This window comes from Tiliqua scincoides, chromosome 13 (genome assembly GCF_035046505.1).
Source record: "Tiliqua scincoides isolate rTilSci1 chromosome 13, rTilSci1.hap2, whole genome shotgun sequence".
Classification (NCBI taxonomy): Eukaryota; Metazoa; Chordata; class Lepidosauria; order Squamata; family Scincidae; genus Tiliqua; species Tiliqua scincoides.
The window spans coordinates 13,145,697-13,161,431 of NC_089833.1; the positions used below are offsets into that span (position 1 = coordinate 13,145,697).

Below are 15,735 nucleotides of genomic sequence, written 5' to 3' on the forward strand. Positions count from 1 at the left end.
TCCCTTTGATGCCTAGTCAAGGGGGGGCATTGATGCGGTCCATGACTTGCACTTGTCCCTAAGGGTGCTCCTACAGATGTCCTGCTTGTGCTATTTGGAGGTAGGGAGGGGCTGGAGGCCTGCTACTCAATTATTTGTAACCACACCGCAGCAGTTTAACTGGTCACCAACTCTTGTTCTTAAAATTTCTGTACTGTTTCTTTTATTGTGTTCACCTTGATTATTCAAAGTCTTAGGATAGGATCCCCCCCTGGTGAGCACAGCCCTCCTTTCTGAATGCATTTGCAGGGGCTGCTTTCCATGGAACAAGACTCGGAAGTGGGCTGGCTTCCTCGGCAGCCAGGCAGGGAAACTCTAGGGTCAAAGGCTGGCTACTGCTCCAAGCTGTCCAAGTTATCCAACTCCTCACGGAGGTGGTCGATGTACTGATTGATCTCCATCACACGATTCCGGTTTCTGTCTATTTCACTTTTGTGCACCTGTAAGGATTGCAAGCGAGAAATGGTGTTGGGGGCACCCCATGCTCACAATGGGGCTCAGCCAAGATCTCTTCATCAGAGTAGGACTCCACATACCAGGAAGGGTCAGGGAGAAACCCTAAGAGAAACCTTGGGACCCTACTCCAGGAAGAGTCCCCAGCTGGAGCACAGGTAGAATATGTGATCTCAGCTTTGGATCCTGGGCTCTCCAGGAGACACAGCAAGGAGCCCTGAGCTGAAGCTTGGATGATACGGTGCGGTGTCCACCTGACCATATCCTGCCTGCAGCATGGAATCTTTAAGGATGGTCAGGATCCAGACCCCACTAGTGTACTAGGAAGGGTGAGGCTACCAGGGTGCCTGCAAAATCCCTCAGTTCCTGCCCAGCATTAACAACCCTATGGACTAGCTCCTTGTAACTGTCCTGCTGTTCCCAATGGCTTGGTTGGACAGAATGGGATATATAGAGGCCGGGGGTGTCTCAGCATTCCGGAACTCCCCCAAAAGGCTAGTTAGCCAGAAGGAACTTCTTCCCCTCCCCTCATTCCTTCTTGCTAGAGGCCAAACTCACCAAGCGTCCCAAGTGCCTTTAAAGGGATAAGCCAGAAGTTCTCTGTGTTGTATCATTAGAATTTCCTTTGGAGAAAACACAGAGGTGGGTTACACTTACCTTCTCTATCAGTGCAGTTGCCCAGGAGTTGGCTTTGGTGATGATATCGTCTTCTCTGTTGTCGATCTTCAGGAGGTGCACATCATGGGAGGCGTTGACCGCGTTGACAATGGTGTCCTTGTCCACAAAAAGCTGGCAGGCAGATGAATACTGAGTTTAGCCTCAGGAAAAAAGGGAACACCTGAGAAGCTCAGGTGATCACTTGGAGATGAGATGCCCACCAAAGAGCAAGAGGGATGGGGGGAGGGAGATCTCACCATTCGAACTTCATCCGGCATCTCCTCGTCCAGCTCGCTCTTGACTATTTTTTCCAGTGTGTTGATGGCTATTTCTAGAAGCTTCTCATGGTGGTGATTTTCCAGATCCCGACATTGAGCCATCGTAGAGCAGGTTAAGAAAGAAGACTGGGAAGGCTAGGCAAGAGCCCTGCCACTGGAAGCCTGGCCTTCATCCTCTGTGCCCGTGGGCAACAAATAATGTTAAACAGGAATTTAAATCCATTTCCTTTTGCATTCTTTGGCTGGCAGTAGCATGAATGGGAGGGAGGCAGGGGGAGAGGAAGCCTGACTATTTGAAAAGCAGCAGAGTGCACAGGAGGGAGTTGATTGACATGGGGTGATTTTATGTGAGGTTTGGAGAAGAATTTCACCGATGCTTGGTGGATATGATTTTGGGAAGAGGCATGGGGGGGCAGAAGACAGAGGAGATCGGGGATGAAAGACTTGGGAAGGAGGTGAAATTATGGAAGGGAAGATTAACACTGGGTGTGGAGTCTGTTGAGAATTTGAGGCTGGAATCCGGTGGCACTTACTTGAGAGCAAGCCCCACTGAACTATCAAGTGGATGTGCCTAGGTTCGCACTATCTTGTCTGACTGTAGGCATAGAGATATTCTCAATTGCCCTGCACCTTCAGGGTAGGTCAGAGGGGAAAAAGATTCAAATAAGCATTATCATCAGTTTTGCACCATCTCTTCCTGGGGTTGAAGATAAAGGGAAATCCTGCAGGAAGTAGGTTGAGATAATTGGCATCGGTGGCAGCCATAAGGACCCAACTTTTTGTAGGTCAGAGGTCAGGACCTGCAGCTTCCTGGGCCATGTCTGCCCCCCTCAGAAGCTGCCTCCACTCCCTGTTTCCACACCTCTTGTATCTGTAGCTTTGCAGGTGCACCACCCCAACTTTATGGGGGGGGGCGGCAATCAGGGCCAAGAAGTGCTTCCAGAACTGAATCGATCCGGATCTGCTGTAGCTAAACAAGAAGCAATTCGGTGCTGTGCGGTGCAGATCAGCGTCGATGACCCGAGGCAGAGCGGCAGCCGCAATTTGCAGCAGTCGGGCAAAAGGATATATTCCTTGTTCGTTTTCTATAAAGGTTGCAACCAGGTCCAAAACGTTCCTTTCAAAATCTTTTATTACTTCCTTAGCAAGAGAGGTGAGCAGAAAAAGGACTTGAATCTTACTGAACCTCTAGAACACAGATCTAATATAAATCACCCCACAGAACCTCTAGAACTGAACACAGAACCTCTAGAAATCAGATCTAATATAAATCAACCCACCCAGAGGGTGTGTGTGTGTGTGTGTTTGCCTGTATCTGTGGTTTTACTTAACCGCAAGGAGTTCTGGAACAGAACCGCCACAGATATGGAAGCACGCCTGTATCCCCTTACAAAATGTCTTCCAGGGAAGGTTCTCCAGAGAGGCCCCTCGGGAGACCATGCCTTACCTCTATCTGGTCAACCAATTGCATCTCCAGGGCCATTAGAGTTTCAGAGAGTTGCGTGATGTCATCGTTGTACTCTGCCAGTTTGCTCTCTGCCAGCTGAGTGGAGCTGAGGGTCTGAATGTCATCCAACACCTGTGCACACAGCAAGACACAGAGAGTTACTAGCTACCCATTCCTTTTATGGTCTTTGGCATACAATGTCACTGAATGAAAGGTGATGCCCCGACAGAATTTCACCACAATTTTTAAGGCACTTGAATGCTTTTCACAGTGTGGGCCCTGTAAAAGACTGGCTGTCCTCGCACTGTCTCCTCCGTCAGCTCCATTCATCTATCCAGGCATCCCGAAGTTCAGGGGCCATGACTAAGAAGGTTTCACCTCCTGTGCTTATCCGCCACACCTCTGACAGTGGAGGGCTGCACAGCAGGACTTCCAAAATTGAACTGAGCGCATGGACAGATTGATCCACAGGTGGTGGCCCTTAAGATACCTTTGAGAAAGATAACCGTTAGGGACCTGTTAGCAGAGGCCTTATGGCTCAACTGACCATGGCCATGTTGACTGTCCTGCTCTATGTATATCTAGGCCACTGCACAATGGAAGTGCATCCTCACCAAAAGATGGAAGTGTAGTGATCTTGAGTGCTCCCCTGGTTAACAATATGCTCTGCTGTCATTAGAACTGGGGTTATGCTCTTTGTTTTTTAAAATAAAAACAGAGGCATTTACATTAATCCTTTTGATTCTATGCAGAAAGCCACATTCTACAACTTGTGACACCACAACAAAGGCAGCAAACTCTGAGTCCGTGTCCAGACCACATCTTGGACCAGGCGCTGCTGAAGAGGCGAGTCCTGCTTTTGCGGAAGGTTGCTTGTAGATGCCTCGAGAAATGTCTGTCACGTACCCCATGATTCTTGTCCTCGAAGGTCTTCAAAATTTTGGCCCCCTGCTCTTGGTTTTCCTGCAGGGCTTCGCGCATGCAGTCATTGAAGAGCACCACCTCGGCCTCCCGCTTCTCATAGTGCTTCAGGCCGTACTCAAACAGGTTCTCGCACGTGTCAACAAATTTGGTCTTGTATGTGAAGCTGGAGTCAAAGACATAACTTAGTTGTCTTTTGAAAAACAGAATCAGAAGGGACTCCTGACACAATGGCAACGCAAGCCCATGGCCATCTACTCAGAAGAAAGTTCCAGTGAGTTCAATGGAACTTATTCCCAAGTAAGTGTGATGAGGGAGGCAACCAAAGACTTTGTATGTTACAGGCTTCTTGCACTGTGTTTGACCCAACCTTCACTGAGAACACAGGTGCCCTGAATCTGTTAGGCAAGAAGCCGGAGAGGAAAGACATCTTAGGCTGGCATCCCAGTCTCTCCATCAGGGTATGTTAACCCTTTCTGGTCCCTGCAAACCAGAGGCCTGCAGTGGACACCATGCTGGGTGCACAGTCCCAGAGACCATGGTAACTCCGAGGGTGTCTCTTCTTGAGTCAGGCTCTGTTAGTTGGGGTCTGATCCCAAGAGGTCAAGGGAGAGCCTCCCCTCTGGCTCAAATTCTTGCAGAATCAGTATCCACGAGATTGCATATGGATCATATGGGAGATTGCATATGGGAGATTGCATATGGATCATATGCTCCCCGGCATATGACCCAAGCTCAAGTCCCTTCCTCTTTATCATGAGGGGGTGGGGCTAAACCACAGAACACCTGTATCCTGGAGAGAACCCCCTCCCCATGAGAATCTCACTCTCAAGATTTATCACAGTTCTGTTGCAAAGCACAAGGATATGTCTCCAGTAGGTCTGGCACTCCAGGGAGATAAATCAGCTTCGCGGCTTCAGGGTCCTCTGCATACATGCTGTCAAACAGGAAGGAGCCATTCAGATATTCCACGTAAGCAGTCTTGGAAGAGAGAGGAGGGGGTGTCTTAATTTTACATGGTTCTGAGGAACATTCAGAAGGGAGAAAAGGGTGAAAAAAACAGCAGACCCTGAACACAACACAACATGCACAATCACAAAAAGAACAGCCTGCTGTTTCCAGATATATTTTCCTCCTCCACAGTTTATTAATCCTCACAAGACCATATTGGTCTCCAGATGAGCTGAATTTTGTGCACTTCTCCTTTAATGGAAGGCTGGTCTTTTATCCATTTTGGCAGAAATTAATAAACTAGGAGGAAAAAAAAAATAACAGCGTATAAAGTTGATTTGGAGTCTGACTCCTTGACAGCCTGGTCTGATCTTCTGAAGATTAATGAATGGTGGTGAAAGAGCAACAGCACACCTGGGGACATCCTTGACTCTCTGCGGTCAATAACAGCTGAGGTTGTCTTTTGGAACATTTTCGATAAACACTCTTCTGTTGTATTAATTGATCTGCAGTTTAATGGAGGAGCTTTTCACTTTTTGTGGGGTTGTAGATTTGTTTATATCAGTGGTTCCCAAGCTTTTAGCACTGGGACCCAATTTTTAAAACTCTATTGCGACCCACCATGCTTTACCAGACTTTCAAAAAAGGAGATCTAGAAGGAAATATTTTTTTATTTACAGATAATAAGAACCAAAGATGCTCAAACATTTTATCTCCCTATATTTACACAAGCTTGCAAACTGCAGGAGCTGAACTCTTTGCAGAGCAGTTAGCGGCCATCTAGTTTTTGAATAGCTTCAGGGTTTAAGGCAATTAGTTATCTGATCTTTCCATCAGTTGTGTTTTCATTGGAAACTGCTCAGGGCTTCATGACACTCCAAAAATTGAGTCACAACCCACAGTTTGGGAATCACTGGTCTATATCAGGGGTGTCCAAAGTTTTTGGCAGGAGGGCCACATCATCTCTTTGACAGTGTGTCGGGGGCCGGGGAAAAAAAGAATTTACATTTAAAATTTGAATAAATTTACATAGGTTTACATAAATTAATATGCTAGAGATGGAACTTATATTAATGAATGAAGGTCTTGCAATAGGTCAAGGCCTATAAAAGGCCTTGCACAAAGCAAGGCCGGCCTTTCCTTTGCTGCCGCTACTGCATCACAGACTTGAAACAGCAAGCAGTGGAGGGAGCCCTCATCCCACAGGTCACGCGAGGTGTCAAACAGTTGCCCTCACGCTGAGAGCAGTTGTGTCAGGCCAGTGCGGGCTCCAGCAAGTTTCTGGAGGGCCACAGGCTCATTGGAGGCTGGGGTCTCCCTGAGGGCGGCATTGGGAGTCTTCGAGGGCCACAAGTGGCCCCAGGGCCGGGGTTTGGGCACCGCTGGTCTATATCTTAAGGCACCAGAGCTTCCCCCTCATTCTTTTTCCCCTTTTTTCAGTCCTAACAATGGTTCATCCAACTTTGCAAGCCTGATCACCAATTCATTTTTCTCCTCCTCCTTTCTCCAGGAGATAAACCATTTGATCAATTAGAGAAACCTCTATGCTTACTACCTTTATGCAAACAGCTCGAACCACTTAAAAATATAAAACCGGGACATGAAGATTGTGCTGTTAAATAGCAACACAAAAGCAACCACAGAATAACTGCTTTGTCAGACACCACTGTCGTGTCTAGCCTGCCTGTTGTGTTCCCTGAGGCCAAACAATCCATTAGCCACGAACGGTAGCCTGCTGGGTATGCGACAACCCCTGCTGGGTGCCACAGGTGGCTTGACAGGCTGCATTCAGCTCAGTGGGCCACAAGCTGTGCCTCTGCTGGGAAGGACAATCCCAAGCCACAAACCTAAAGAGAAACACACACACACACACACACACACACACAGAAAGAAAGAAAGAAAGAAAGAAAGAAAGAAAGAAAGAAAGAAAGAAAGAAAGAAAGAAAGAAAGAAAGAAGCTGAAATAGAGCTTGGTGCAAAAGAATAAATCACCGCAATGCAACGGTTTCGACTGCTTGTTGTGCCCATAACGGTCTTAATTTGTCAGGCTTCCAGGATTTACTCTGGCAGTTCCCATGAACAAGGGCCAATCTTCTTAGCCTGTGTGGCTGGTGCAAAGAATTACACTCCTCAGCGCGGTACCTGTGTCATGGTGGTATCTCTTCTCCTTCTGGATGACTAGACAGATGCACCCCCTAGAGGCTAATTCCTGCTTCAGTTTTAGCCCAGTTCAAGTTAAGATACTACTAAATCTCTGGTGAGCTGAAAGAGAATCCGATATCCATTGGGTCCTCCCTACAACCTAGTGACATAGAGCCAGCCTCAAGGGACGGACACACACACACACACACCCCTACCTTGTGATACTCCAGTTCTTTTTGCTTGGCCTCCTCTTCTTCCTTTTTGATCAAGGCCACTGCTTCCCCTGCCTTCATCTCCTCAATGGAATACTGGTATTTGATGAAGGCAACCTCTCGCTGGGAAGAGACAAGGCAGGTGCACGGATTAGACCAAGAACTCTCTGATCACAAGGCAGGCCTCTGTGGAGAGATACAGGGTGCCAGAAGCTGCATCTCATTATGGAAAAAAGAACACATACTGTAATGCAGTGGCATCTCTAGGGGGGTGCAGACCACACCAGGTGGTGAACTCAAGGGGGGGTGACCCCACTAATGCCCAAAATTGCAAAATCTGACATTTTTGAATAATACTATCATGTTATAAATCGGTTGATGTGTAACTGAATGCAGAATGCTATGAAACAAACCGTGTTTAAATATCTGTATTCTAACAAAAGTTTATGGCCAAATAACCAAAAACTAACACAAGCTGCCTTATGTAACAAAAAGTGGATTTTTTAAACTCAAAACTAACCAATGAGACTGATATGATAATACAGCAGAGAACCAATAAGGTGGAAGTATGAGTCAGTTCTCATTTCCATGTATCAGAGCTCGTACTAGAACTCTGATTCAGTTGTCTTAGTGTCAAGTTGGCCACTGTTTTTTTGTTGGTTAGTGATTTGTTGAGTGATCTGTACTGTTATATAAATAAATGGATAAATAAAGTCAATGGGGGTGACACCAACCCTAGCGATGCCACTGCATTTAGGCTGTGCGTATAATATCGTAATTTTTTTCTGTATGGTCTGGAACAGGAGGAGGTCCTTCATGGCGGTGATGCAATGAGCTTTCAACCAGGTGATGCAAACCCTGGTGATGATTCTGCTGTATCATCCACTGAGCTGCTGATTCAGCACAAGTGAACCAGAAGCAGGTATGTGGTGTACAGCACGGTGGAGCTTTGGAGTAGCCAGGGTGGATTGGACAGGCCAGAGGCAAATATGCAGTCATAGTCTAGCAAGGTCAAGCACCAAGGAGGCAGTGTCCTCACACTAGCAATGAGCAAGTTGGACTGGGGTGCAGCCTTTGCAGTTAGGCCTTTAGAGGACTTGGTAGGTGGAGACTGGCCTTTGTGAAGACAGCTGGCTGACATGGAAGCCTAGCTGGCTTCCTAGAGCCACAGATCCCAGTCTGCCAGGCTTACCATGAAAAGAGAGCTACTGGTGAAGCAGCAGGTAAGGGGACAGAGCTTGAAGTTCTTACCGTGTTCTCATCCACTAGCCTAAAATCCAGGTACACAAGATCAGGGAGGTAGGCAGCAATGAACAGAGCATACACCTCATTGTCACAGACTGGATTTCCGGTGAGATTCAGTGTGCGCAGGTTTTTGAACTTTCTGAGATAGACCACCTGAGGCCAAGGGAGAGAGAAAGAAATCCAGATTGCTATGAGGACAATTTTTTTTTTTCATTCAGTGGGGCTTACTTCCAGCTAAGTGTGTTGAGGAGAACAGTCACTGTAAGTTGCTTTGCCTGTTAAATCCTCACGTTTTCCAGAGCTCGTATATTATTGTTTCCTATGGAGAAGATCTGAAGTTCCTGCAGTGTGTCCAGATTCTCAATCTTGGAAATCCTGTTGTTGTACAGGCTAAGATCCTGCAGTTTAACCAGATTGTCTAGGCCTTCAATGACTTCAATGTTGTTGAATGACAGATCTGGGGGAAACAGAAAACATTTGTAAGTCATGGGATTCATCAAGGAAACTGCACAGTCCCTCCTGGACAACATGTCATTGCTGAGAATTTACCATGTGAAATAATATATTTTTTAAAACAATCTATTGGAATCAAACAATAAAGCTAAATAAAACGATTGCAAAATTGCAAATATTTGTACTTTTTGCAAAAATATTAGCAATATTTAATATTAACGAGACCGGAGGCCAGGACGAGAGGACAGCTCGCCACTTCCCAGTGGGACCACACCACTCAACCCAGAGGTCCTGCCATCCGTGGCAGTGACCGAGGAGTGTAGCTGCAGCCCACCACCAGGTGTGAGGGTCCAGAGGCCAGGCCATGACCACGCAGGGAGCATCTGCCCATGAGCAGACTGACAAGGCAGGCGGCAGGCAGCCTGAGCAAAGCGCGGATAAGGATGGAGGGGGGACGGACCTGGAAGGGGTGGTGGTTCAGGCTGAGGTAGTAAGGAGGATGGAAAGGACGCCACTGGAAGAGGAGCATAGGTGAAGGAACCCCCTCCCCAGTTAAGCTTCCGAGGCCCTGCCTGCAGCCCTGCACTAAAAGGTGTTACCTCCAGAACTCCAGGGCCAACAAGGGGAAGGCCCCTGAGCCCAGCTGTATGCCTCCTATTTTACAAATTAAAATGTCAGTTGTATTTGCTTAAATGACACAAGGAATAATTTGTCGTTTTAATTTGATTTTGCGTTAAGGCTGCTATATAATGATATTAAACCTGATGTCGATGCTTAAGAATTCACACCAGTGAATAAAAACACAAATATTTTGCATTTTATTTAACAAATTTTCTTTAAAAAAGTAACACCATTTTCAAACACCTCTACTTATATATTTGGGGGTATTTAATATGGCATCTGATCCATCTCATTGGTCATCTCATCTCATTGGTCAGGTGTTCATTAAACCGGAGACATCTCTGATTCTTAATGACATTTCAGGGCTTAAGACAGTGGTTCCCAAACTGTGAGCTATGGCTCCCTGGGGAGCTGTGGAAACCAGTCAGGGGAGCCATGGAATCCTTGCAAAAAACCTTCTGCCCTCTACAATGTATAAGACTGTAACCCTAATAGGGAGCAGCAGCCAATGGCCCAGTAGGTCAAGAGTCACCAGTTCAAAAACCTTGATTGCCTTAGGGCGCAATCCTAACCCCTTATGTCAGTGCTTTCCAGCACTGGCATAGCGCTGCCAGTGGGACGTGTGCTGCATCCTGCAGTCAGGTGTCACTCACAGAGGCCTCCTCAAAGTCAGGGAATGTTTGTTCCCTTACCTCGGAGCTGCATTGCCCTTATGTCAGTGCTGGAAAGCACCAACATAAAGGGTTAGGATTGCGCCCTTAAGGTGTAAAGGAGATTCTGTGTTTTTCAAACCTGCTGAACTTGTGCCCACCACACCACACAGATTTTTGAGGGAGAACCCACAACTGCATGAGGCAGTCTGCCCCAGTGCTGGATAACTCAAAGTTAGGCAAGTCTTCCTCACGTGTAGCTAAATCTATTTCGCTGTCCTTGCAGTCCAGGGGTTCTAGCCATTCTCAGGAACCACAGAAAGTAAGTCTTCCCTTTCTTCGATGAGATAGCCCTTCAGACAGCATGAAAATCATTGTTCTAACTAGAATATGATCTCATTTTTTTAAAATTTAAGCAACAGTATTATTTTCTATCCTAGCTCTGGTTTCCCAACTGGGAATTGGACATTAAGTAAGAAGATAGAGAAGATGCCAGAGAAAACACATTCAGCCTTCTTTAAACAAAAGGCATCCTCATGAGGTCATCCATCCGACCTGATGAAGTCATTCTGCCTCTCTGAGGCCAAGGCAGAGACACTGGGGAGGTCAGTTCTGCCAGGAACAAAAACCCTCTGTCAGCGGGCACAATCCTATGATGAATACAGCCACACACGCTATGAAACAAGCTGGACGAGACAGAGACCCTTTGGAGAACATTCCTCAGGAAATTGCAAGTATCTCTCCACTCGAATTCCACTCATCATTGGGGGGAAATCATGGTGGGTTTTTATTTGGGGATCACAACACTCATTCCAATCCAAGCATTAATGCAAAAACCTTGATCAGCCAATGGGACTTGCTGTCAGGCTCAGCTCCTGTTAAGCTGGAGACAGTCCATATTTCCCCTGAGTAATTGCCCTGATTTCCCTAAGATGCTAACACCCTGTTCCCCCTTTCTCTCTCCCATCCTCCATTTTGTGCTATAATGTGCTCCTTTCCCTTGCAAAGATTTTCCTCTCTCTTTCCACCTGATTAAAAATTGCTGATGCTTAGGGTCTAGTAGTGTGCGTGTGAATACTGCATTGTTGTTGGCATCCTTCAGTCTCGGAAGACTATGGTATCGCGCTCTGAATGGTAGTTCTGGAACAGAGTGTCCTCTCCAGTGTGCAAAGCCTGGGTAAAGTAGATATGGAGGATAGACTGTTACCCATGCAGCAAATCCTCCCTCTCCACGTCATTGAAATGGTCCAATGGAAAGGCAGAGGCCAATACAGTTGGTTCCAGCGGCATCGCAGGAGTTGCCAGAATGTGACTGTGTTCAGCCATGATCTGCCTCAGGGACTCCGGCTCTGGATTTTGCCTCGAGGTTGACTCCTGAAGCCTTTTCCATAACTGGATGTAGCCACAAGACAGTGGAGGTTTGGGATCAGAGTTTTCCTTCTCTCAGATGAGCTGCCTTCCCAGGCGAAGGAGTACCCGGTGGCTGTTTAGTCGCCTCTTACGACAAGTACAGCCATACTGCATTACATTCACCTTTTTGATCCCCTTTCCTGGTTATTGTACTTTTATCCCCACAAAAAACTAAATGTTATTGCATCCATATCTTTGCCTTCCTCCTCTGTTCAGGCCAGTCCACTGACTTGTGCCACGGGCCACTGTCCTCAGTCCATGCACACATATGCCCCCTGTGCACATGTTTACATGTGTTTTAGAGCATGCTCACTTCCAAAATGTGCAGGTGGGCAGTCACTGGGCTCGACACTCTATGTGTAGTAAATGCCAATTCTTATCAGAGAGAGGTCCCAGTGCCCTTTTGCAAACATCTTACCCAGCCACACCAGGTGAACCAGAGAACCCAAGGCTTCGATCTTCTCAATAATGTTGTTGTCTAGCTGCAATTTTGTCAGATTCTCGAACTGCCAAAGGTTGTCGATCTTCAAGATATCTGAAACCACGAGGAGAAAAAAACAGAGCACCAGTTATGGAACTGGTGGTCAGCAGCTACCTTCCTGGACTGCACTCCAATCCTACAAAACCGATCACATGCTTAAGGACACCGTTTGATTTCGGTTATTAAAATATTCTTTACAATACTGCCGGAAACAAAAATGTGACATATGGCAAGGGCTTTATTATAACATCAGCTGTGTCGCTAGGAGGCTGCGGGCCGCACCAGGTGACGCACACAGTAGTGACATCACTACTGGCCAAAATGTCTAAAATCTTGGTGTTTTGGAATGATACCATCATGGTAGATATCATTTGATGCATAATTTCATGCAGAATACAATGAAACAAACCACATTGAAATATCTCTATTCTATCATAGCCAAAAAATCCAGCAAGCATGGGGCAATGGTGCATCACCATGCCCACCGCCTGGGGTGTTGACCCACGCACTGTATGGGAGAAAGTCCATCATGGGGGTGATGTGCTGGCCTCCTGCACTGGGTAACATAAACTGTAGTGATGCCACCGCATCACTTATAGAGTTGCTTTAAAAAACCCAGAAAACCCTATCGGTCAGTATGGCAACGTCTTAAACTCTCTGACCCTTACTTCGAAAATCGAGCTGCAATTCCTTGACATCTTTGAAATTGATCCCTTCTTTTTTGGCCAGCTGGCCTGCCTCCTCCTGAGGCCCTTGCTCCTCCACAGCTTTCTGCAGCATCTCTTCGTCAATGACGTTAGGTTCTATGCTGTCGTACAACCGACTCGTCATCTTTCTTTAGCTGGAAAAGCACCCTCAAGAGAAGAAATCAGAGGGAGCCCCTTGGCCAGTGACGTGTTCTGAAATGCAATGACATGCAAACCCGCACTTGCCACGCTGCAGTGACGAACCTTCCACTCACTCTACGGGGCAAATGTACCACACACAGAGCCTCCTGTGACTTTAGGACTGCGTGGCAGCCTCCCTGAAGCTCCCAATAGGGTTGGAAAGCTTCTGGTTTTCCAGAAGCACAGTTTAAAGTGTCAGGGAAGCTACAGGAGGCTTCCCAGACATGTCCTGGCATCCCACGGGGAATGCCATCATGGACTTTAGCCCCAGGGCACGGGTGTGGGGAGGTCTGCCACTGCCACACTGCACTCCCAGGCTGTCAAATGCTGGCTGCAGCAGCAGATCTGCCCGCTGCCCCAGTGCAGCCCCCCCAAGAGTGGGGCCCCATGTCACGACAGAGGCCATGCTGCCCTCGGTGGCATCCCACAGGATGCACCATCGAGGACCTTTGCCCCGGAGTGCAGGGATGGAGGTCTGCCATGGCCGCCCTGCACTCCCAGGCTGCCAGACACTGGCAGCAGCAGTGGGAGACCAGCCTGCCGGCCGGTCCAATACACCCCCCCCCGAGAGCTGGGCCCCATACAGGCCACGATGCCTACGGCCAGCCCTGGCTGCCTTAGCGACCCCTTCAGGCTCTGTTCTGCACCTTCTCAGCCATGGTCAGCTCAATAGAGCCTCCATATGCAGGAGCAGTCTACCTCTCCATAGCAACTGCTAGGAACCAAGCCCTGCCTGTGCTTCCTGAGGGGCGGGCGGGCAGGGCCCCCAAGGCCCAGTAGCAGGAGCTACAGCCCTCCAAGGCCCAGTAGCAGGAGCTACCCCTGAGGAGCCTCTCCCTGCCAGGCCAAGCCCTCCAAGGCCCAGCAGCTTCCCCTGTGGAGCTCCAGCCTGTCAGCCAAGGCCCTCCAAGGCCCAGTGGCAGCAGCTGTCCCGGGGGAGCCTCTCCCTGCCAGAGCAGGCCAGGCCCTCCAAGGCCCAGAAGCTGCACCTGAGGAGCTCCAGCCTGAGAGGCCCCTCCAGGGTCTGAGCAGCGACCTCTCCACGTCCACTCAGCCCAGCTGCGCCTCCAGAGCCAAAGCAGGCCCCGTTGCTAAGGAAGCCGCAGCCGTTGCTAGAGGCGGTCACGTGCGCAAGACGCCCTCCTCGTCGTCACGTGACGCTTGCCCCCCCTCTGGTGAATGATGGGGGAGGAGCGCGCGGTCGAAGCTCGGCCCACCAATCAGAGGGCTCACGAGAGCACGCTGGGATTGGCTGCGCGCCTCGCGCCCGTGTGGGTGTGTCTGTTTGTGAGAGCCCCGGACGCTCACCCAATCGGCGGAGACGCTTTGACGAGGCGCCAGCCAATGAGAATGAGAATAGCTAACCTGATCCAATAGGAGGCACTGCTTTGCTGAGCCCTTAGCCAATCGGTGACGCCCTTATGGGCGCGGCCAAATCGTTCCCCGCCCCCTCCCCTCTCGCGACCCCTGCCCCGCTTCGAGGTTCGGCTTTGACAGTGATGGGCACGGGCGTACAGCCAATGATCTCGCGACCTTTTTGGACGCCAGCCAATCACAATCGGCAGAGGAGGAGAGAGGCGGGCTGTTTTGGACTGCGGGGGCCGCTGACCGGCTGAGCGCGCCTGTCACTCAGGGCCGGGGGCGGCGCGCGGCGGCCCTGAGTGGGGCTGAGGCGGAGCGACGCCTGTGAGGCCGGGGAGGTTTGTTGTCATCCCAAGATGGAGTTTCTGCTGGGGAACCCCTTCAGCACCCCGGTGGGGCAGAGCCTCGGTGAGTGGCGGGGGGCCCGAGGCGGAGGGGGAGCCTGCTGGGGGGAGGGTCCTGTGTCCCCGCGAAGGCTCCTGGTCTCTCCGGAGCTGCTCTGCCAAGGGGGAATTTTGGGGTCAGCAGCTTCTCCCTGCTCGCCTCACCCTGTCTGGGCCCTGTGCCGGGAGAAGCTGCATCCCAAGATTCTCCCCATGGCCTCACCTCATGGATCCTGGTCTGGCCTGCAGGTGGGGGGTTAGGGGGTCGCTAATCTAGGGTGATTGGGGCGTATGGTGAGCACTAGGGTGAGTAGGGGGTAAGGGGGACACTAGTCTAGGGTGAGGGGGATATGGGGAACACTAGGGTGAGTAGGGGGTAAGGGGGATGCTAATATAGGGTGAGTGAGGGGTAAGAGCAACACTAGGGTTAGTAGGGGGTAAGGGGGACGCTAATCTAGGGTGAGTGGCGCATAAGGGGAATGTAAATAGAGTGAGTAAAGGGTCAAGGGATTATAGTTAGGGGGATGCACAAGCGGAGCCTGCACAGAGAAGGGGGACCTGGGGTGTGCTAAGGTGAGGGGAGAGCCTGGTTCCTGAATGCTGGCCTGGCAGGTGAAGTCTGAGTTGGAAGGGTCTTGGGCACGCAATTTCCTGCAGGTCTTGTCAAACCCTCCCTCCCCATACAAAACTGGTATCTTAGGGAAGTGCCCCCAAAGGTAGGGATCTGGAGTTATTGGGGAGGCTTCAGAGTGGCATCTGTCTTGAGAAAGTGAGAAGAGGTTGTGGTTTTCGTTGCATTGCAAAATGATGACTAACTGGGCGTTTCACGAACTGTGAATTCACGAACTGTGATTGTGGTGCAGAAATCTTCTGTCGTCACCCATCAGAAACCTGATGGTATTGATTAGCAATACAGTATTGCAGGGCTCTTTTGAAGACAAGTCTGTTACTGTCTTGAGGCAGAATTTATTTTATGACGTTCATTCCCACAAGGTGGGATGAGGGCTACTTTCTTTAGAGATGTCTGTTTTTAAAAAACATGGAATTCAACAACAGTCTTGGTAGGTAGGACTGTCAATTACAATGAAACCTCTGTGTTCAGAGGCGGTGTGATTGTGATTACAGATACTGGAAGCAAAAATC

At 49.1% G+C, this 15,735-nt stretch overlaps 2 protein-coding genes across 5 annotated transcripts in view; one reads left to right on the top strand and one right to left on the bottom strand.

Moving 5' to 3' along the window:
* Positions 1-216: 216 nt before the first annotated feature.
* Positions 217-13,892, bottom strand: DRC3 (dynein regulatory complex subunit 3). The gene is made up of 13 exons (XM_066640753.1): positions 13,837-13,892; positions 12,629-12,859; positions 11,898-12,014; positions 8,636-8,802; positions 8,352-8,498; positions 7,104-7,223; positions 4,664-4,776; positions 3,781-3,955; positions 2,875-3,006; positions 2,497-2,567; positions 1,407-1,530; positions 1,150-1,281; positions 217-479 (listed from the first exon to the last, which is right to left on the bottom strand). Exons 2-13 carry the CDS (start codon positions 12,789-12,791, stop codon positions 372-374), a joined length of 1,569 nt encoding a protein of 522 aa, XP_066496850.1. The 5' UTR covers positions 12,792-12,859; positions 13,837-13,892; the 3' UTR covers positions 217-371.
* A 598-nt stretch (positions 13,893-14,490) lies between these two features.
* TOM1L2 (target of myb1 like 2 membrane trafficking protein) overlaps positions 14,491-15,735 on the top strand; it is a 44,597-nt gene continuing 43,352 nt past the window's right edge. For all 4 annotated transcript variants that reach the window (XM_066640404.1, XM_066640405.1, XM_066640406.1 and 1 more), the window contains exon 1: positions 14,491-14,617. In XM_066640404.1, coding sequence (XP_066496501.1) covers positions 14,566-14,617 — 52 coding nt within the window. In that variant the 5' untranslated portion in view covers positions 14,491-14,565. The remainder of the gene's footprint in view (positions 14,618-15,735) is intronic.

Bases quoted from the DNA above. Each gene is read 5' to 3' on its own strand.
- DRC3 (XM_066640753.1), bottom strand. From the start codon at position 12,791: ATGACGAGTCGGTTGTACGACAGCATAGAACCTAACGTCATTGACGAA. The intron at 3,956-4,663 runs ATATCCTTGTGC...CTCCAGCTTCAC, and splicing joins GTGCCAGACCTACTGGAGAC to ATACAAGACCAAATTTGTTG. The intron at 3,007-3,780 runs GTACGTGACAGA...CTGTGTGCACAG, and splicing joins TCGAGGACAAGAATCATGGG to GTGTTGGATGACATTCAGAC.